The following is a 21,886-nucleotide window of genomic DNA, read 5'->3' as shown; positions in this document are numbered from 1 at the left end:
TGGCATATGTGATGTGCTACTGTATGTAGCTTTGTATTTTGTATGCGTCCTGTGTGTTTTTTTGTTTTACTGTTTGTTATTGTGCTTTTATATGTTTTAATATTGACCTACTGAAGGGGAGGGGGAGGGAATCGGAATTTGGTACTGTACAATAAATAACAACATTTGGGTTAGGGTTTATGTTTAACACTGTACATTGTCCCAATAGACAATTTACTACAACAAAGTGTAACTAATACACTTTCATTTTGGTTTACCAAGTACCATTTGCTGTCTTTCATGTTGAGATGGTGCAGAAAAACAAAATGAGAGACTTAAAAGTTGCAAGGCATATATGATATGGCCTTGTAAAAAAGCATTTACTTGACTATGATTGGAGGTTTTACAGTCTATAAACAACAAATCTTATACACGTTGGAAGAGATTTGGTTTTCTTATTATTGTTTTTCCTGCAAATCACATCACATATTACGATAGATGCAGCCAAATAAGAGAGTTTGTTGCAGAGAAGCAGAAAAAGAAGAAGAGAGTTTGTTGCAGAAGAGCAGAAAAAGAAGAAAAGGTATTGTATTTCAATAGCAGTGACTCATTGTTCATATCATACATGTATTCAAAAAAAAAATGTCAATGAAGACAGCACACAGAGAAACCCAGGGATGAATATCAAGCTGCACTTTGTGAGTCAGATTTTCATTATTTGTCTCAAAGCTTTCACAGTTATTAGACATTATCCTATCTCTCTTGCCTGGATCTCAGAAGAGCCTCCTGCTGATATGTGACTCATTTGATTGGGGAATAGGTTAACTCGCTCCTACTGTTAAGCTATAGCTGAATCATGCCAGATTCACACAGCCTTAAACCCATGAAAACTCATGATATTTTGAGTGTTTCTTCCAGCTTTCCACAGTTTCCTGTCTTTGATCTACCTCGGGACAGAAAGCCTGTAGAAAGGATTATCTTTAAAAAGATTTTCTCCTTGATGATCCGGATCGAAGTCTGTAATTCTTCCTATTGTTATTCCATATGAATTGAATCCTTTATAAAAGAAAAAAAATGTACTGCCTTTGATCTGCCAAAACATTTGTCATTATTCATGTCAAAGATTTTTGTAGTGTTGCATGTTGCATTACAAAGTAATTGTTGAGAATACATATTCGGAGGACTGACAACAGAAATCATCATGAACAGGTCAAAACTATACATTTTCCATTTTTAAAAATGGTTAAATAGTTTCCTGAATGAGTTAGGCGCTGTATTTTTCAGCAAATGTTACTCAAATAGAGGTAAATAGTGCTTCTGTTGGGAACTACTTTCAGACACAGATTAATACAGATCTGGTCATTTTATTAGTAATTATGGCAGCTGGACAGAGTATGAGGGCCTGACAGTTTGGACCAAAGTGATGGACCGACTGACCAGCAAGCCGACATTACCATCCTCAGAGCTGCTGGCATGGCTAAAAATACATGTCATGGCCTGTCCTGTCATGTCATATTAGACTCTGTCATTCCCCACCTGCTCAGCAGTAGTCCTCAGTCGGTTCCCATCATTCCCCAGCTACCCGATCCTCACTTCCCACACACCTGCTCCTTATTCCACTTCAATCAACCCCTCGATATATAAAGTATCTACCTGACCACAAACTCTATTCCTCTGCCAGACAGTCTATTTTCTTGTGTTTTTCTTCATTTTTTGGATTTGTTTACCTCAGCTGACTGCTTGCCCATTGCTGACATCTGCCTTGAATAATGCTCAAGTAAACCTCATTTTATTTCTACCTGATCTGTTGCTGAGTCTTACATCTGAGTCCAAACTTTACCTACCAACAACGTTAAAGTACAAGAACAAACAAGGGAATAAAGCACGCAGCAACAGCATCACTGAGTTACTGAGTAATGAGTTATTTGTAGATTGGCAGCGGGGAGCAAGTGGAATTTGTGATATTAGATATGGATATTGGGGTATTAGATTTGTTAAAATCAGATTTACTGAACGAACACCCAGATAAGTTTTGCAGACACACCAAGCTGAAGATTTATAAGATTAAGATTATACTTGAGTAAATTCAGGGCCACAATAAGGTTAGGCAAGTAGGTTTTTAGGGAGAATATGCAATTTTATTCTACGTAAAACATTCTCCTCCAGCAGGCTGACTTCTAGTAGTGGGGTCTCCAGAGGTCTCCAACCCCGCACTCCAGGAGGGAAATGGACAGCCTTGCTGGGAACATATCATCCATCTTACAGGTCAGCCCCACATGTTTCTAATCAAGCCCTTAATTCTGCATGTCTTCATGCTTTACTGAGCTGGAGCCGGCCAGAAAAAAATGAAGGAGGTGCCATAACCTTTACATGTGCTCTCCATAATATGTCAGCAGAAAAACACATGTCTTCCTTCTCTGCTTGTATCCAGGGTACCAGTCTTTACAGTCGTGTAAATGGAAATAGGTTTGCACTTTAGTCATGTGTGGTAAAGATAATGTGTTGGTCATACATCACGCAGATGTTCAGTTGCTTTGTGCACTGAGAACCATTAAGCTGATTGTCAGGGATGTATGCAGATAAACAGTGTTATTGAGTTTTGTGCATAACCTTACAAACCTACAGTCTGTGTACTGCTAAATTCCCTCTTAGTATTTTCTTGCTGAGTTGAGGTGGCGACACAGTAACACAAACAGGTATTTTCATATCTATAATGCAATATTTGGAAGATACCAACTTAATTTGTCTAACTCTTGACTGGTAACGCCTCTGATTAGATTCAGCTGAACTTCAGAGTTCATTATTGTCCAGACTCTGGATTTTGTCACTCCTCTTTTATACTGATCTCTCAAAGATAAGGGTGACAAATAACTCTCATAGGGGCACCTGAGTACTGCTTTAAAACAGATTTGATGAAAGTCTAACCTTTTAAAATATGGAAAGAGGGCATATAGTATGTCAGTGTATTTGTGACTGCTGTTTGAACAGAGAAGCCCTTTGTAGCCGAAACAGAGTCTCAGAGCTTCATGAAATGTTTCTCCAGAGCAGACCAGGACAGCAAGGAGATAGAGGTTAGGCAGAGCGTGCTGGGGGTTGTGTTGGTCCTTTTTTAATGACTCTACCAGTGAAAGTATGCAGAGCAGCTTCTGCTACTGTCATTAGGGGCCCACCATCACACAGAGGGAGAGAGCCAACTCTACTTCCTTTAGGTCTGTTCAGGAAAAAAAGTGATTCAGATTCGAGGAAATTGCCAGGACATTTAGAAGTCAGCACGTTTGACTTTTGGGCAAGGAGGCCATATTTCAGTGTGCAACAGTCATATCTCTGATGAAAACCTGTATTACCAGGAGAGGTGTTCTCATCCAGATTGAAATCGGGTTGGATCACATCCCCATGAGAAAACTCTTGTGCCTCACAGCCTAGCACTGGCAGATTTTTAAAGATTAGACTGAGATAATGTAGTTAAATCCAGCATGTAATCACTGCCAGGTTTAGACCCGGTACATCCCGTTTTTATATCGTGCAGAAACATGGTTAAAGCAACACCATGTAACTTTAGCTGTTGCTTGTATAATAAACTTTATATTTGTAGGAGGAATATGAATTTTTCACTTTAATCATCAGCTGAATGAGTTTCCTCTGCAGGTTAAGACAATTATACAACCCTTGAGTTTATCTGTTATTTTAAAACCATACAACCATTTTTAAACCCCCCACATCTTCAACAATGTCTGATTACTCAGCTACAAAGAAATGATTAGCTGTATTTGATGCAAAGTGGAAACTGATGTTTGCTCGCTTGCTCTATGAATTTGAATATTGAGCAACTGCCTGTCAGTGTGGCTGACAGGATTGAAAAAATAAAATAAAACTTTTGCACTAATCATGGTGAACTGTCCTAATAAAGGATCTGTTTTCATCAGACATTAGCTAGTATAATTTTATCTCAATGTGACTGTGGAGGTTATAGTGCTTGTTCAGGTCTTACTTAACACTGTTTCTAACTTCACAGCCCTTCTTCTGGGAGTGACTCCAACCTGATAATTGATGGTTTGTCAGGATGTTGCTTTTGTTTTTGTGTTTGGTCTGTGCTCATATAATACTGGTGGGGAGCTGCAAGTAAAAACCTGTATATTTATTATCACGAAAGAACACAGCCCGCCTCCCCTGTTAATGTGATTGACAAGTAGTCTCAACATGTCATAAAACACTGGATTGTTAACCACAGACACAACAGGAATTTATACTTTGTTAAAGAAATCATTATTAGACAGTGTAGTGTTACAGTAGATTTGCTGTATCTAGAACTCTTAACAACTCATATCTGCCATGCATCCTGTGAATTAGTGACTTTGTTGCAAACATGCAGAAGAGAGTTTTGCACTGTCCCATTAAAGAAGAAAAAAATCAAATCTAAAAAACTGTCTGTCTATCTATCTATCTATCTATCTATCTATCTATCTATCTATCTATCTATCTATCTATCTATCTATCTATCTATCTATCTATCTATCTATCTATCTATCTATCTATCTATCTATCTATCTATCTATCTATCTATCTATCTATCTATCTATCTATCTATCTATCTATCTATCTATCTATCTATAATAGAGAGAGAGAGAATGAGACATGTTTTATGTTTGTTTTATATCTATTTGTCTATCTATTAATCTGCAAGGTAACTAAAACTTTCATATAAATGCAATGGCGAAAAGTAAAAAAATTCACACTGAAATGTAGTGGTGTAGAAACATTTAAAGTCTGTCTTAAAACAATAGCCAGGTGCCCAAATTAACATTGAAACATGTTTTGTTTGCTGTAATCATGCTGTTCATAGTGACCACTAGAATAGCTCTTCATAATGTACTAATAAGTGATGGGGGACAAAATCCACATTCCTCGTGTAGAGCAAAAATGTAATTAAAAGTTTATCTGAGGATAATATGAGGCTTCAGCCATCTGAGTCAGACATATAAGTGGATAACTTCCTGCTCAGATGCAGTGGAACAATCATAACTAAAAATGTTTTTGGCACTAAAGATAGGTGGTTGAAGATTCATATTAGCTTCAAATAAACATGTTTGCACAGAAGTTGGGCTGTGTATCACTTCCATTGAAAATGCATTATGAAGGGATCTTCTAAAGGCCAGTATGAACAGGAGGAATGACTGTAGCAAGAAAAACGTGCGTCAATGCTCATTTGACTATTGTTTTAGGGTAGTCTTTAAAACTGTGAACCCATCCATTAAGTACAATACTTGAATAAATGCTCTAAGTAACTCTCCACCTAGGCAAAAACTGCTGTAGATAAATGTGTTAAACCGCACTAAGCAATTAAACAACAAAATTGTTTTTACACTGCTTATGAATCACGTTGCCAGAGTTTGATTGAATACCAGCCTGATGACAGACAACCTACATGACGTAAACGTTTACCCAAAATGAAAACTAATAAAAATCAAAATCACTTTCATAAAAACTCTGTTTGATACAACTCCATCAACATTAGTCGATGATGATGATTTACCTGTCTGGAATCTAGTTTAGACTGTTTGGCAGAACATGGACTTTGTCGTCTGCTGTTGCCTGGATACCAAACTTTGTATGTTTGTGTCCGTTCTCTAACGTCTTTCACTTTCCTACCCTCACATCATTACCTACCTATGCTGTCCTCCCTGTTTGTGCAGACATTAGGTCTTTTGAAGACTTAACAAAGTGCCATAAAGTTTTCCTCACTAGCCTGCTTGTAAATGTTAGAAAAATACGCCGCTGTAGAAAGCTACTGTCTACTCTGACTGGAAGATGTGATATGACAAGAACCAGAAGTGTAATCCAGTGTATAAATGTTACATAAATATACACAATTTTACATGAAGTTGAATATGAATATGTTTGGAAAAACACACACACAAATGTTGTTTGTTTGAATTTTGATGCCTATAGCAAAGTCAGCTAAACCTATTTGATCACGTTAATGAAAGCATTTGTGAATAAATGCCTTCTAAATAAGTTTCTAATGTGCACCATAGCAGTTTAAGCTTTAATTTGTATGTATTGTAAGCATTTATATATTTTTATCTGCTATACTGAAAAGTTATCTGCTATACTGAAAAGTTAAAACAAACTTCTATGAACCAGTACTTTGGTGCTTTGTTAACTACCTCCTAATTTGACCGCAGTGACACTGATCTTACACTAAACCACACCACATGTCCTGAGGAAATGCAGTAATCGGTAAACATGAAGTAAGGTTGTGTTTGATGAACTTCAGACTGTTTATTCCAGGATGAAGAACAACCTGTCCTCTTGACCTTTTCTACAAATCACAAGCTCAATTTACTTTATTTGTCCAGTGGTTGACCTCGAATCAAACTTTTCTGACACCATTCATGACACCTGGCCTGTGAAGGGAAGTGAGCGCAGCATGGAAAGACTGAGGTTTTATCCTTCCCCTGAGGTGTGTTTTTTTGCCTTGTAATTGACACGATGAGGTCAGCTAATTGAATGTTTTGTGGAAAAACAACAAATACTTCACTTGATCTTTCACAGACATGACTGACACAAGTGTATTTTTAGAATCTGCTCAACATCCTCTTTCCCTCTCGCCAACACTGCCTCTCCTTGTCTGGATTATAGAGGTGAGTAGACAAAATAATATAGACACACTGGGGAAACCACTTAAATATATACTATATATATATTACCCTTTACTTGACGTATATATTTTTGGAATCCCTCAATTTTAATACACTTATGTAAACTGTTGAAGAACAACTCACTTTGGACTTAATATCAGCTCATCTGTCTCAAAGTTACAGCTGAAACACCACAGTGGAAATCCACTGGCAAGCTGCCTGCGCACATTCACATAGTAAGGTTTTGTGGATTTGTGCTCTTGGTGGTGTAAATCAGTGTCATATATCCCCTGTGTGATTGCAAATGTTAAAATCAAACTGCCAGACGTGCATTACTGGTCTGTTAATGTTGCATAACAAATTGTAGATGCTTAGGGGCATAAAAATAAAATAAAAAAGAACAGGAGCAGGATGTTAATAGTCTGTTTAAAACTTATGAACTCATGCTCAAATCCACTTCACATTTTCTCAGTTGTAATGGAGAGTTGCCCTCACATTACTGCATTTTAATTAACTGCAAAATTGTGTGTTCAGATGGTCTAAACCAGAAGTTATGATTTGATGCTGCAAATGTGAGAATCTCTAATAATTACAAAATATTTGATGTACACTGACTCATGTTTAAGACATTTTTATGTGCTTTAAAATATGCCTTAAAACAGATGAGCGTACCAAAGCCAGTAAAGAGTGACAGATATGATAGATTAGATCTAATTTTTTTTCATCAGCATGTACACTCTGCATGCAAAGTCATGCAACACAAAGTACAGGCTCTGAGACTAGAGGAGAGAATAAATGCTCGGTTTGACTCAATCAGCATTGATCTCGGGCACAGGGTTTGATTTATTAACGCAAGCATTTGTTACTCAGACCCCCTGAGTGTCCCTCTTTCATATGCAGCACCATCTAAAAACCATTTGGTGTCATGGCTGTACAATGAGGGTGATGAATTATATGGATAATAGTGCAATCAAAAGACACTGTGGCTCACTGCCGAGAGAGGAGGGAGGGGTGCTTGGACTCAGAGCGGTATAAAAGAGACAGTGAAGGAGTATGTTGGACCAGAGCAGAGGAGGAGTAGAGAAATGTGAGACAGAAAGAACCAGAAAGAAACAAGAAAAAGAAAGAGTGACAGAGACACTGATAGAGAAGGACTTTCCAATTAAGAAAATCTGCAGACCAAAGACAGTCCACTCAACAAGGAGGTAAGAAAAACATAGATCATTAAATAAGTTCAAGTGTTCAAATTAATTCTCTAACCATTTACTCTGAATAACTTTATCAAGGGGTAGAAAAATTACCATCTACTGGTAATCATGTATTCATTACATGTACAATACAAAATCTATCAAATCAATGAAATCCTCCTGTGATTTTGTTGTTTAAGTTTAAAATAACAAATAAGTGACAGTAGGTGACAGTTAATACAAATTTGGAGCTGGTAATTTGAATAATATTGTCACTTGCAATTTGAAATATCATCCACAGTAAATTAATCTTTACTTCAACTTACTATAAGCATGCAATTCTGATAACAGGCTGTTTAAATTGTAATTAGAGTCCTCTAATTGTTATTTTTATCAACATCCTGTTGTTTCATCAACATCTTTTTAGCCTTTCCAGTTAAGCAGAAAAGTAATGTATCAGTCTGTTGTGCACAATTTTACTTGTATTTTTAAACGTTAAGTGTATACATGCAAACTTTGTGTGTGAGGGTGGGGGTCAGGGGGTGGGGGAGGTTTGGATTGTATAGCCCAGTGTTTCGTCAGTGGATGCAGAAATGTTTGAGAGTTCCCCTGACAAATGATGATTGCTAACACAGATGTGTAATCTGAGTGGGGGCTCTGTCCAGCCATGTTTTTTTCCACGCTAAAACCTCCTCTAAATCCTTAGAGAAACATTATTGCTCTAGATATAAACTATTGTTTTTTTTAAATTAACTTTTAATATGAGGTTTTTTGTTTTTACATATAACTGTCTTATTGGATAATATGTGATAATGAAAAGTTACATCAATTTAATTAAAACTCTGGTTCAAATATGTGTTGTACTTAAACATTAATTAAAGGTAAAATTAAGTTTTAGTAACAAGGGACATTGTATCCTGTTATTGCATATTTCTTACCACTTTTTTATCTTCAACTTTAAACCAGTGAGGCTGTGCTGCTGGACTACATCTTCTTCAGAGTTCCTGGTGTCAAACGGACATTACTAGAGGTGAAAGTTCAAGGGTCAGCTATAACGGTAGTGTTAGAATGTCAACCAGGCCTCTTCTTCTCATCCTGGGAATTGTTGCAGTCACTGCCGTTACAGCTCAAGGTGGGTCTCTCACAAAGATGTTAAGACTCTTGTTTTCTCATGTGTTATTAACACATATGTACTAAAAAGCTCTGCACCCTCCCCGCACTCCCACACTCTTTTTAAAAAAGCACAGTGATATATCGGAGGACATGTATACAAATGAAAACACAAAAAACACAGCAGTGCGTTGATTTGAGAAAAGTGAATAGTGGAAAACAGAACAACCTTCACTCCACACTGGATTCCCAGCATTAATACAGTAAAGTCAAAGGAAAATTTAATTTTAAATTGTGATAGTTTTTGCTACAAACATTGACATGTAGCTGACAGTTTGTACATACAGTATCTAGGGATTAATACATAGAAATATTAAATCAAACCAGCCCCTTTATTGTGTTTTCTACAAGTTTTGACCCTGAGCAATAGTGCTAAAACTGCTCAGCTGTTATGTCAAAAATACACAGAAAGGCTGAAAACTGCAGTGGACTTCTACAACTGAAATGCACAAATATGAAAAGCATTCATTCAAAAATCACAAAAGACATAATCATGTATTGATTTGTCTCTTATAGGATCATGGAGGAGAGACAACAAAGATTCTAGCCCTGCTGTGTACCACACTGACGGTAAATCCTGTACAATATTTATAGTATTTACTGTATAACAAATATATAGTAGGCTTTTCTTGAATGGCTTGAGTAACATTCAACAATATGAGCTGCTATTTTCTCCTTGTTTGACTTTGTACTCTACCTAGACAACTATGAGTGGACCACGTGGTTCAATGTTGATCACCCCGGGGGCCGTGGAGACTATGAGCAGTTGGAGGCTATTCGCTTCTACTACCGTTCCCGAGTGTGTGAGACTCCCCGGGCACTAGAAGCCAGAACCACTGAGTGGGTCCCTGCCCGTGAAACCGGAGAGAAGGTCCATGCAGACCCCACTGTGGGCTTTTGGTGCCTCAATGAAGAGCAAGGTCCAGACCATAACTGTTCCAACTATGCAGTCCGCTTCCTCTGCTCAAAAGGTTTGGTTTCATATCAGTTTTCCAGCTATTTTCTGGTAACATGGAAATCTATTTTTAGCATAATAGTTTGAATGTCACTTATTCTCAATTTTTCTATCAGATAACAGCATGAATATCCAGGATAACTGGGGTCCATGGTCAGACTGGAGCCCGTGCCCTGCCCTTTGTGGTCAAGTGGGGGTCCAAATTCGCTCCAGAAACTGCCAATACCGTTCGATGCAATGCAGCGGGCCTAAAGTAGAAGGAAAAGCATGCCATGGACCTAAGTGCCCAGTGACAGGTGAGCTGTCATCGGTTGAGTCACAAAGCCCCTTTCCTTTTTTATTTAGGGGTGGTCAGATCTGCTTGTTTGTTGGTCTACCACTGCAGATGGATTTCCATGATATTTGGTCCACAAAAGATGAATACTGAGAAGTTTGTTGATCTCCTGATCTGTTAATAAAGGAATATGTCAACATTTTCAGAACAGACATGGAACAAAATGTAATGCATGTCCATCTTTTTCTTCACTGTCACCATGACATTTGTTTGACAGGTTGACATTTGTGGTTTTTGGTGAAATGTCTCAACAACTCTTGGGATGGGTGAAATTTTGATACATTGCAATGATTTTTCACCAAGCGACATCATCAGGACACAAATTCAACTGGGCCAATACTTTCTATGTCTGTAGTTACATGTTATTTTGCCAGGCCCTGACTTAGTTTATCTGATATTGGGCATATTCCTGAAAAGGAGTGGCTAACCTGTGAAGACATATCACTTAACATTGTGGTTTTTTACTTTACTTTATAGATTGCCCCCTGCACTGTGTGATGGGGAAGGTGAATGCTGCATGTGATGCATGCCAGTGTGAAGAGCATATCCTACTGGGGTCAGTCCGTGGTGCTGGTGGTCTTACTGCTGAAGGGGCTACAATCCTTCGGTCTGGCAAACTCATCACCCTCACTGACCACAACGGACATTTTCGCATACCCGGTATCTGTCCTGACGGCAACACCACCCTGACGTTCAGCCTGCAGGGCCATGCCCCCTTCAGTGTTACTGTGCCCCACAGCACTGAACGTACCTCAGTCCTCAGTGTCCAGCTGAAAAGAGCAGGTACAGATATCTGGAACATAGATTAGATCAGAGGTTGATTATTTGGTTTATATCTAAAGATTTAAAAATAATAATAATAATAATAATTGAGCTGCATATTCACAAACAAGGGATTTGTTAAGTATGTGAAGAAGCTCATTTTTGTCATACAACTTCCAGAAAAGCTTCATGTGTTGAGCAACCCTGAGAGCAAGGCCAGAAGGGAGGGACAAACTGCTGCCTTCTGCTGCAAGGTGGCAGGCAAGCCACAGCCAGACAAGTACCAATGGTAGGACTTGTTATACTGAAATTATACATTATTTTTGCTTAAAGACTATTAATAATATCGTTCATTTCATTCCTTTCCTTCTGCTGTCTGTCTTTTTTTCTGTGTGAATCAACAGGTTTCATAACAACAGTCTCCTAGAAAAGCAGTCCGAGAGCACCTTGGTTCTAAAAGATCTGCGTCCTCAGAACGCTGGGGAGTACTACTGCAGAGCAAGTGGTCCATCTGGGTCCATTAAGACTAAACCAGCTACTCTCAAAGTCTTAGGTGTGTTCGCAATAAATTGGCAATAATATAATAGAACAAACATACAGAAATGTGAAAAACAAATCTGTAGACATGAAATAGAGTAATATGATCAAACTAAATAAACATGTTGATTTCTAAATCTTTTACACAGGTAAAGATGACCATTCTTGTAACCCCAAGCCTGATTCTCACCTCATCCGCCTTCCACATGACTGTTACCAAAACAGCACAAACTCTTTCTACTATGATGTGGGCAGGTGCCCAACAAGTACATGCGCTGGGCAGCTGGACAATGGCATAAGGTGCAATGACAAAGTGGCTTACTGCTGTGGTGTGGCAATGATGGAGCAGAGACAATTAACATGCCAGGGCTACCAACTGCCCACCATGGTGGTAACCGAATGTGGCTGCCAGAAATGTGTGGACACCAAGGCTATTGTGCATGGTAGGGCTATTGCTGCTGACAACGGTGAGCCAATGAGGTTCGGCCATATCTTTATGAATGGAGTCAGAATCAGCCGCACAGGCTACAAAGGTACCTTTTCTATCCAAGTTCCTCCTGAAACAGAGAGGCTAGTCCTAACTTTTGTGGACAACATGCAGAAATTTGTTAACACCACAAAGGTACTTCCATTTAATACCAAAGGAGGGGCTGTTTACCATGAGATCAAACTTCTCAGAAAGAAAGCTCCTGTGACTATTAGCTCCACTGAAACCAACACTCTAGAGCTTGGGGAAGTAGAGGGCCAAGAGCCAATGCTTCAAATCCAGATTCCTCCCAATTCCTTCTACAAGGAGAATGGAGAAGTATTCATGGGTAACATAAATGCTAGTGTAACTTTTCTTGACCCCCGAGATGTCTCCACAGCCGCTGCAGCACAAAGTGATCTCAACTTTGTAGGGAATGAAGGTGATACCCTACCACTGAGAACCTATGGGATGTTTTCAGTTGACTTTAGGGGTGAGCAAACAAATGAGCCCCTGAATGCAGGTGAAGTTAAAGTATTTCTGGACTCTGCCCAGGTGACGATGCCTGAGCACCTCAGTACTATGAAGCTGTGGTCGCTGAACCCTGATACTGGCCTGTGGGAGGAGGAGGGAAGTCTGCAGGTGGAGAAGAAAAGGAGAGGCAAAAGGGAGGAAAGAACCTTTCTGATTGGTAACATGGAGATCAGAGAGAGACGTCTGTTTAACCTAGACGTCCCAGAAAACCGCAGGTGTTATGTGAAAGTGAGGGCCTTCCGCAGTGAACGCTTCATGCCCAGTGAACAGGTGGAGGGAGTTGTAGTGAGTCTCATAAACATGGAGCCCACCGCTGGCTACTCCTCTAATCCACGTGCTTGGGGCCGTTTTGACAGTGTTGTCACAGGCTCCAATGGTGCTTGCCTTCCTGCCTTCTGTGATGAACAAAAAGCTGATGCCTACTCTGCATATGTTATGGCCAACCTTGGAGGAGAGGAATTGGAGGCTGTCCCTTCAGCTCCCAAACTCAATCCCAACCTCATTGGAGTGCCTCAGCCCTACCTGAGTAAACTGAACTACAGACGGACTGATCATGAAAACCCCAAAGTGAAGAAGACAGCATTCAGCGTCAATGTGGCAAAACCAAGTCCAAACACAGCTGAGGAAAGTAATGGACCAGTGTATTCATTTGAGAACTTGAAAGAATGTGAGGAGGCCCCATTCAGCGCTGCACACTTTCGCTTCACAAGAGTAGAAGGGGATCGCTACGATTACAATACAGTGCCATTCAATGAAGATGATCCAATGAGCTGGACAGAGGACTACTTGAGTTGGTGGCCCAAGCCCATGGAATACAGAGCCTGCTACATAAAAGTCAAAATCAACAGTCCACATGAGATCAATGTGCGGTCCCGCAACATGGGTGGCACCCACCCCAAGACAGTAGGCCAACTGTATGGCCTCCGAGACACTCGAAGTATTCGTGACATGGACCAGGCAACAGTGTCTGCTGTGTGTCTGGAGTTCAAGTGCAGCGGGATGCTGTACGATCAGGAACGTGTGGATCGTACCCTGGTGAAGGTGATTCCGCAAGGTAGCTGTAAGCGAGATCAAGTGAACACAATGCTTCAGGAGTATCTGGTCAACCACTTGCCCTTAGCTGTCAACAATGACACCAATGAGTTCACCATGCTAGCACCTCTTGACCCTCTGGGCCATAACTACGGAATCTATACGGTGACGGACCAGGATCCCCGCACAGCCAAAGAGATTGCACTTGGACGCTGCTTTGATGGAACCTCTGATGGTACATCCCGTGTCATGAAGAGCAACGAGGGTGTGGCACTGACGTTCACTTGTGGAGATAAAGAGGCGACACGCCAGAGTGTCTTCCAGGCCCTGCAGAATTCTCAAGGTCAGACAGTAACAAGTGTGGTGAGAGGGGAAGGCAGGCAGAACCGACGCCGGCAGGGGTCCAATGTTGCCCGCAGTAGTCGTAGACGCAGTACCAGAGATCCTATAGGAAGACGCACACAGACCAGAAGCTAAACAAGATAACACTGAAGGTCAGGGCCTCACATGGAGACCAAATCAATGATGACAGGAGTGGGTAACTTTAACCTTGTTTTGATACATACCTTTTATATTGATTTTTTTTACAAATTAAGTAAATCTGTAATTAAACAGTTAGGCCTATTTCTTCTAGCTTCTTTCTAAGAATTGTCTGTATTGTTTTTCCTTACATTTTAACTGTACTGTGGTGAATATTTACTTGAAACTGTAAATAGAGTATTTATTACACATACCTTTAAAAATCAGTAATCATTGAATTTGGCTGCTGTGTTATTACTGTTTCTTTCATTGACGTAAACAAGAACAGAAACACAATCCTTTTGACCAGTGATTTATTAAATTAGATGCTTATAAAACACTGCAAATGCTGTATCTTCCACATTGTATGTATCCAATTGTCTGTGTAACATTGAAACTGGTCAACTGCTAGAAAAAAAAAAGGAGAAATACACCCATTTCAAATAACTGTAGCCCATATGAAGACATGGTGGGGTGAAGCCCAGAAGCCCCCGCTCCTCATCACACTTGATACAAGCCTGCAGAAGCAATGATTAGGAGACCAGTACTAGCATGTTAATCCACTTGACTGATCCATACTTTTTCTGCATTAGTAGAAATCAAATTAGTAAATTACATTTTTGTCATGCACAAAAAATACCTATAAGCACTCTTTGCTCCAAATTTTCAAGAATATTCCAGAGATGTATCAAGAGAATGGCTGTAATGTTTAAGTCACATTTATTACACTTGTCTATCCCTTTTATCTTACAATGAATGTCATGTGCTCTCTGTTAAATTACAACTACTACTTACATGTTGCATCAGTCTCAAATCACCCACAATGCAACCTTTTCCAGAGATAAAGATGAATAATGTACTGAATAATTGTTCTGCATTTGGCAACCAAAGTTATAGATACTATATACTTTCCTGTAAGAGAATTATCCACAGGTAAGTGTGACCTATAATATATACATGACATTCTGGTTGAAGAATTTGCATAGAACCATGTGTTTCTATGTCATTACACTTATAACTGCAATACTGTATCTGCCATTTTGACAGGAGCAACATTTAATAAAAACTGAGCCCCTCAAAACTCAGACAAGAGCAGTTTAAGTGTATTTTCCCTTGAAGCTGGGTCACCCAACAAATATACTACATGATTATGTGTCTGTGTGTGTGTGTGTGTGAGTCGAGGCTGAATGAAACAGAGAAAAGGCAATTCCATATGTATGAACATAAAGAGTTGGTGAGACTGGATGCTCCCTGGTATAGTCCCTCTGGTCATTGAAGCAAAATGAAGGGGGCAACACATAGTTCAGATTTTCCAGGATGGCACTGGACAGCATGAGAAGGTACAGCTGCATTTCTCAGGATTGGGAGAGGGAGAAGACAATGGTAATGGAGCCGGTGTCACATGAAGTCCTCATAGTCTTGGGCGTAGCCACCATCAAACGATGCATAGTCAAGGTCATCTCTCATCTGTGCTTTCAAACCGCCGCCAGGTACAACACCTTTCTTCTTTTTCTTTCCTTTGTTTTGCTGTGAAAGAAAATATAGTAAATTAACATTGTGTAAAACAATCTGGTAGGTTACATATTACATTTGAAATACTGGATTCTGATTCAGTAGAGAAACAACATGAATAAATAAGAGCATATTACAGCCGATTTCCACTATGAACCCCCTTCAGGTGACTGGGTTAGGTCAACAGCACCCCCTACTGAATATAAACAACAGAATCTATGAGAAAATACACATGAAATCACTTACTTTTTCTTGTTTCTGTTTTTCACTAAGTAGAACTGTCAGGGAATTACTGACTTTCTTCAAGTCCTCTACTTCCACTGTAAGAGAACAAGCAAAATTGTTACAGGTCTAATATGCTTGTGTAATAACAGCATGTGTAATAATAGATATTCAGTTAAAATGACAGTACGGAAGATACTGCACTTACATGAAATACAGAGTTCCCGAAACAATGAATCCAAGAAACTTGAATAATGCACAGATTTTTCAAACTGGGTTATCTTTTCTTTCAGCAATTTTTCAAACTCTGTGAAGTCTTCTTTGGAGGATGGACACATGGCGTCAATCCCAGTGACACAGTTTGAAGTGCTGCTGACACCTGAAAATAGAACAAGAAAGGAAATTATATTATGTCAACGACTGAGCTCAAAGTGTAGCTCTGGTTTGAATTTTGGAGATGCTGAAATTACACATTGTTTAATCTTCATCCATCCCTCTGAAAATACAAACTGTTCTTATGCAACAACTGCTACGAGCTATTTGTAAATCCTCAAAAAGTAATAAATTGTAGCAACAGTGAGAATTTCATGAAACATAATAATGTACTATAACGTATATATCTCTCTCTTTACCACAGAAAGAACTGAGAATGTGCCGTTTCTTAGAGTGAGTTCAAGAGAATGTTACAATTTCATTTTTATACAGGTTAGGTAATATACTGGTTACCAAAATCTCAGGTGTTTCCAAACAGGGTTTTTTAGATTGCCAAATTGGGTTCTGTTCTCATTACAACACGGTTGTTTAATTATGTCTGTTTTGGTTGGTTTTTTTTTTTAAATCAATTATATAATAAAATTTAAAATATTTAATTGACAGCCCTGCAAAATAGTAGCCCTGTGCAAACCTTCAAAGTCTACATACATGACACAGCCATGTGTGGCTATAAGAATGAATTAAACTTTAAATTAATCAAGTCCTGCAGTACTACGTCTTCGAAATGTAGAAGAAACCAGTGAAGGAAGTGATCACACATTTTATCAATACAGGCACCAATTAAATACACATGTACTGCTTCATTCGCAAAATGCTAATGAACTAACAACATTCAGTATTATGGGAGACTACTATATTTATACACATAAGAAGAGAGCAGAAGAGTTTTAACATTGGTTTTTGATGTTGGATCTCTTACCAAAAGCATCTTTTGCTAACTCCAAGTCTGCGGCTTCCTGTAGCTTCTGCACTCTTAACTTCTCTGCAAGTTGTTCTTCTTGAGTAAGCTCTTCTTCCTGTAAGAACAGATCCCACAAAGAGAAAATGAGAAACCATCATTAGCGATGAAAGAGGGGACAGAAGTTTTGTGCATTGTGCAGTCAAGTGTGAAAGTCATCTGGGTAAAAACTCACGTTTTCCACCAACTCCTGTTGTTTTTTCTTTAAACGGTTTTCTTTCTCTTTAATCTTCTCCATCAACTTTTTCTTGTCAGAAACCTTTTTCTCTGAAAATTAAAATGGAATTTTTTTTAAAAAAGTGATTCAAAAAAAGGAAAAAGCAATGGACTTAACAACTGGTTAACAATTAATTACATACTAATGAACCTGCTAGTTGCTCACATACCCGTTTTTTTCATGTCTACTTTTTTCTCTTGATCTTCTTCCTCATCATCCCAGTTATCCTGTGCAGATGAAGAGTTGGGACAGTTGAAGTTTAATTAAGTAATTAACAGGCTTCATTGACAAACTGGGAATAAGCCACTAATCAGATGAAATGTTTTATTTCAGAGAAATGAAATAAGTGACACTGTGACATTGTTTTACACCAAACTTGCACCAATCAGATAAAAGGTCAAATTTACGGCCATATTTACACAGTCCTCATCATCCCACTACTCGACTAACAAATCTGTCCTGATATTAATATAAAAAATAAAAGTCAACCCAAACTAACATAATTATGTATAATAAATATAAGGCCTATTAAACTATAGTTAAATCTTATTGTAATATTATTTTATCAGGTCTATAACTCTACACATTTCTGTAATCAAATTAATGATTATCATTAAAAAAGTGTGTTTGAAAAATTAAGAGTTTTGTCTAATAATGTGCAACACAGCAACATAGTTCGTAAGTTTGGACATCAAATTAAATTACTTATTTTAGATGTATTTTTAAAATACATTTACTATATCATAATAGACATTTTAATTGGAAATAATCTGCATTATTACTGTCCACTATACTACCCACCTCTGCTTGAGACTGCCATGCAAATTAATACAATAACAAACAAAATTCCTTCGGACACTTCTGCTATTATCTCCAAAAGACAATACTTTTACAGCCTGTACATGAAATTGCCAACTCAACTTTAAACACACAATACCACTTAAACAATAAGCTTTTACAAGCAGGTTGTTGCATTTGATTATATACATACACCAACATTTTAATACAAACCTCCTGACATAACAGATTAATCTACCTTGATCAGTAATGAATTACCCTGATTATTGAATAAGACCACTGTTTGTACTTAGGAAGACATAAAATTATCAGTTTCTTTACAGTGGGCACCATATGTCACAGAAAAAAATGGAAAACAATTGAAGAGGCCTCTAACCAGCACTTTCCCTGGGTCAATTAAATGAGGTTTCTGGACAGAAACCATGACATTCAGGTAAAACTACCTGTATTGTCGCAACAAGTCAATGCCAACTTCCTAATACACGCCTGTTGGACAGTCGGAAAGTTCTAGGCCTAATTCTTGATTGAGTTGAGTCATCAACCCAGAGGATGATTTCATCTGATTGTGGCTAAAGTTGGTTAGCAAGCTAACGCCGCCTACCTCATGTTGAACGCAACTCAAACTGGGGGAATTCAGACATGACACAGAAAGCTACTCTCCTTTAATCGTTTAATTCAACCCAGTTTGCGCGATCGTGGACTAAACGTCTACATTAAACAAGCACTCCGACCCACGCGAGTTAATGACGCCACCGTCGAGGTTACCTAACATTAAAGCCCATTTTCAGCGAGCTAGCCAGGCTGCTAGCCGAGTGGCCCGGGAACAGCTTAGCTTCGAGCTACGTTATCAAACATCTAGCGCAGAATTAAACCGCCAACTGCCAACTTTCAAATAATGACAAACACCAGCCGCGTCCAGGAATGAAGTCTAACCCACAACACGACACGATCCGATAGTTGTAAACCGAGTAATAGCTAAACATGAGTTACTGCAGGCTTTATCGAGGAGCCACATGAGTTAGCCGGCAGCTAGCGGAGGTTAACGCCGGGACTGACCGGCGGAGCATGGCACGGCAGACCGAAATTTAGCTACTTACGGCGACAACGGTTCTTCTCATAATCACAATAAAGTACCATTTGTCACATAAACGTACCTTAACGTCTTCTTCTTCGTCCTCGCCTTCCCATTTATCCATCACTACCGCCTTTTTAATCGGCTCCTCCGGCTCGAAGGTCTCAGCGTCTGTGGAAAAAATAAAAAAAAAGGACAGACAAAATGTGTTAGGTCAATCCACCTTAAATGGACGAGTTTGACAATAACTGAATGATAAGCGCGTAAAATAAACACTATGACAGCCAGATGATGTGAAGGTAAGCTATCCTTCCCAACTTAGTTTCCTCACCCCAGTCCGCCATGTTGGCTGTGTTGCTTGTGTTTGACAGGCTCGCGCTGCTGCAACCCGCTGGACACGTTTTTTTAATTAGGTACTTTTTACAAAAACTTTATTTAAACTATGGAACCTAACAACAGGTTTACCATTCCAACAGTAATCAATCAGATAGCACAGAGGTCATAATACATGAACAATTATACATAAAAAGATAGAGAAAAAAAAGTAGCAAATAAAAATAAAAAGAAACGAAATATTTAAATAAATAGAATTTATTACAAATAAAATTCATTATATGGGGCTCTAGTTTCTACCACCTTAGAGTTTGTGCAGTATTTTAGTGTGTCTAGATTGGATTTTAAGTAGGACATTTCGTTCTTTCATAGAAGACTAAAGAAAACAGAAAATATTCACATTTGAAATGCTGAAATCAGATAATTTGGATTTTTTTTTCTTATAAAAATGACTCAAAATCATCATTTTATTACTTTAAAAGTTGATAACTAATCTGTCAATCAATTATTCACTCTTGCATATGCTTTGTCTCTATGGGCCCCTGTATGAAACTCCAAATGCAAATTAAATGCACCAATTTTCACCAGGATTGTCTCACTTTTCTACAAGCAAAACCATTTGCTTGCACCTTGAAAGATTATCTGAAAATGCTACACATACAGGATTTAAGTATAATCAAAAGTGTATGTATGCATGCTATTTGTTTGAGTGTGCTGTTGATCAATACTATAAAAAACTTGTTTTTTAAACAACTAAACTGAAACTAACTAAACTGAAATTCCTCAAAATAAAAATAAAACTACTCAATCACTTGTTAAACTAACAAAAATTAAACTGAAATAAATAAACAAACTAAAAAAATAAGTCAATTTTTTTTAAACAACTAATGAAAATTTCAAAACTATAATAACCCCTGGATTTTAAGTAGGACATGAAGACAATAAGGTTCGGTCCTGTTGGCCATGGTCGTATCTAATGTCCTGACTTCCCTGGACTGCTTCAAAGCAACACGACACTGATCTGCAGTCATGGGTGTCTTTATTTAATTAAATAGTAAACAGAAGGAGGGGCTTGATATGGTGTGTGTCGGGTGTAATGTGACAACCTAAAGGACGAGTTCTTTGTTGCACCTCAATCAGTGTCATTTTCAACACTTTTTGTACTATATCTCAGCACAAATTTTCCCTTCCAACATCATATTACCCTTTATCTTAACTGGCCTTTATAGCAGTTGTTGAATTACGCATCATTTGGCTGATATAACATCAGAAGAGAGAATTTCCTTAAGCCCAAGATTATATCATTATATCAAGTGTTTTGTTTTACCCAACCAGCAGTCCAAAAGCCCAAAGTGTTTACTTCACTATAATCATGTTAAGAAAATTAAAGGAGCACATTTTCACATTTCAGAAGCTTAAACGAGAATGTTTTGATTTCCACTTTTCAAGATTCAAAATTTAAGATTAATCAATTACTAAAATAGTTGCCAATAAATGTACTGTATTGCAACTCGAGCATCATTTCACACTGGTGAAAGCGCAACCAACAATTTACAGATGAAGTCAAATTATGGAGTCACATTTCTACCAGTTAAAGAAGACAAAATAAAACCTAATGAATGAAACAAATAAATACATTCAATAAATTATAAGATGGTATATCAAAATTATATTATGTCAAAATGTTGACTTAGTATCAAATAATTTTGATCAAAACACAATTCATTTTGTTGAGTTGAATCATTTAAACAAAGTCATAGTTATATTTGATATACTGTCTCATAATGATGACTGAAATGTATTTTGTTCTTAATTTGTACTTAAGCAGTCCACTATAGTTTTCTTTTCTTATTGGGAGTTGTTTGTCCATATAGATGATCATAAATGAACATTACACACAACTTTATACTGAAAATGTGAGAACAATTTTTCTACTGAGTGTGCATGAGTGCAAAATTAAACAAAAACCCAAACTGAGTCGATCAGAGGCAGAGTGTTTCAGTTTAATAATTGAAGTCTATATTTATCACACCAGAATGTGTGCACAACAATACAAAACTCACAGCAACAATACACTGAAGTTGACCAATTGAAGTATAATTAGATCTTGTTGAGTTTTATGTACCTTCATCTTATCTAATTAAGGTAACTCAGGGTAAATATATAATGTAACAAACTGGTTATACATAAGTGTTTGGGTTGCTTTTCTGGGTATGGCGTAACATCCCTGAGAAGACTACACTGGGACAGTTGTGGTTCAAATTTATCAAGATCTTTAAAAAAAGACAAAAATAAATATTATGTGGGAGCTTATATTGTCAAAATGTTTTCTTCTTCTCTTTTTTAAGTTAAGAGCTATTCCTTTGGTTCCGTCAGTGCTTAATGTTG

At 38.1% G+C, this 21,886-nt stretch overlaps 2 protein-coding genes across 2 annotated transcripts; one reads left to right on the top strand and one right to left on the bottom strand.

The window, feature by feature from the left end:
• Positions 1-7,725: 7,725 nt before the first annotated feature.
• Positions 7,726-14,338, top strand: cilp (cartilage intermediate layer protein, nucleotide pyrophosphohydrolase). The gene is made up of 9 exons (XM_062423431.1): positions 7,726-7,822; positions 8,771-8,936; positions 9,491-9,544; positions 9,676-9,945; positions 10,046-10,225; positions 10,741-11,046; positions 11,206-11,314; positions 11,430-11,578; positions 11,712-14,338. Exons 2-9 carry the CDS (start codon positions 8,873-8,875, stop codon positions 14,069-14,071), a joined length of 3,492 nt encoding a protein of 1,163 aa, XP_062279415.1. The 5' UTR covers positions 7,726-7,822; positions 8,771-8,872; the 3' UTR covers positions 14,072-14,338.
• A 478-nt stretch (positions 14,339-14,816) lies between these two features.
• eif3jb (eukaryotic translation initiation factor 3, subunit Jb) lies at positions 14,817-19,528 on the bottom strand. Its single transcript, XM_062423430.1, has 8 exons — positions 19,497-19,528; positions 19,248-19,336; positions 17,465-17,522; positions 17,254-17,345; positions 17,040-17,136; positions 16,056-16,226; positions 15,872-15,945; positions 14,817-15,640 (listed from the first exon to the last, which is right to left on the bottom strand). Exons 1-8 carry the CDS (start codon positions 19,507-19,509, stop codon positions 15,512-15,514), a joined length of 723 nt encoding a protein of 240 aa, XP_062279414.1. The 5' UTR covers positions 19,510-19,528; the 3' UTR covers positions 14,817-15,511.
• Between the last annotated feature and the right edge of the window lie 2,358 nt (positions 19,529-21,886).

This window comes from Scomber scombrus, chromosome 1 (assembly GCF_963691925.1).
Source record: "Scomber scombrus chromosome 1, fScoSco1.1, whole genome shotgun sequence".
NCBI lineage: Eukaryota > Metazoa > Chordata > Actinopteri > Scombriformes > Scombridae > Scomber > Scomber scombrus.
Note: the sequence above shows the minus strand (reverse complement) of the source record. Positions and strands in the feature narration are given on the sequence as shown.

Bases quoted from the DNA above. Each gene is read 5' to 3' on its own strand.
- cilp (XM_062423431.1), top strand. From the start codon at position 8,873: ATGTCAACCAGGCCTCTTCTTCTCATCCTGGGAATTGTTGCAGTCACT. The intron at 8,937-9,490 runs GTGGGTCTCTCA...TGTCTCTTATAG, and splicing joins CACTGCCGTTACAGCTCAAG to GATCATGGAGGAGAGACAAC. The intron at 9,946-10,045 runs GTTTGGTTTCAT...TTTTTCTATCAG, and splicing joins CCGCTTCCTCTGCTCAAAAG to ATAACAGCATGAATATCCAG.
- eif3jb (XM_062423430.1), bottom strand. The intron at 17,137-17,253 runs GTGAGTTTTTAC...CTGTTCTTACAG, and splicing joins AACAGGAGTTGGTGGAAAAC to GAAGAAGAGCTTACTCAAGA. The intron at 15,641-15,871 runs GTAAGTGATTTC...TTTCTTTCACAG, and splicing joins AAAAACAGAAACAAGAAAAA to CAAAACAAAGGAAAGAAAAA.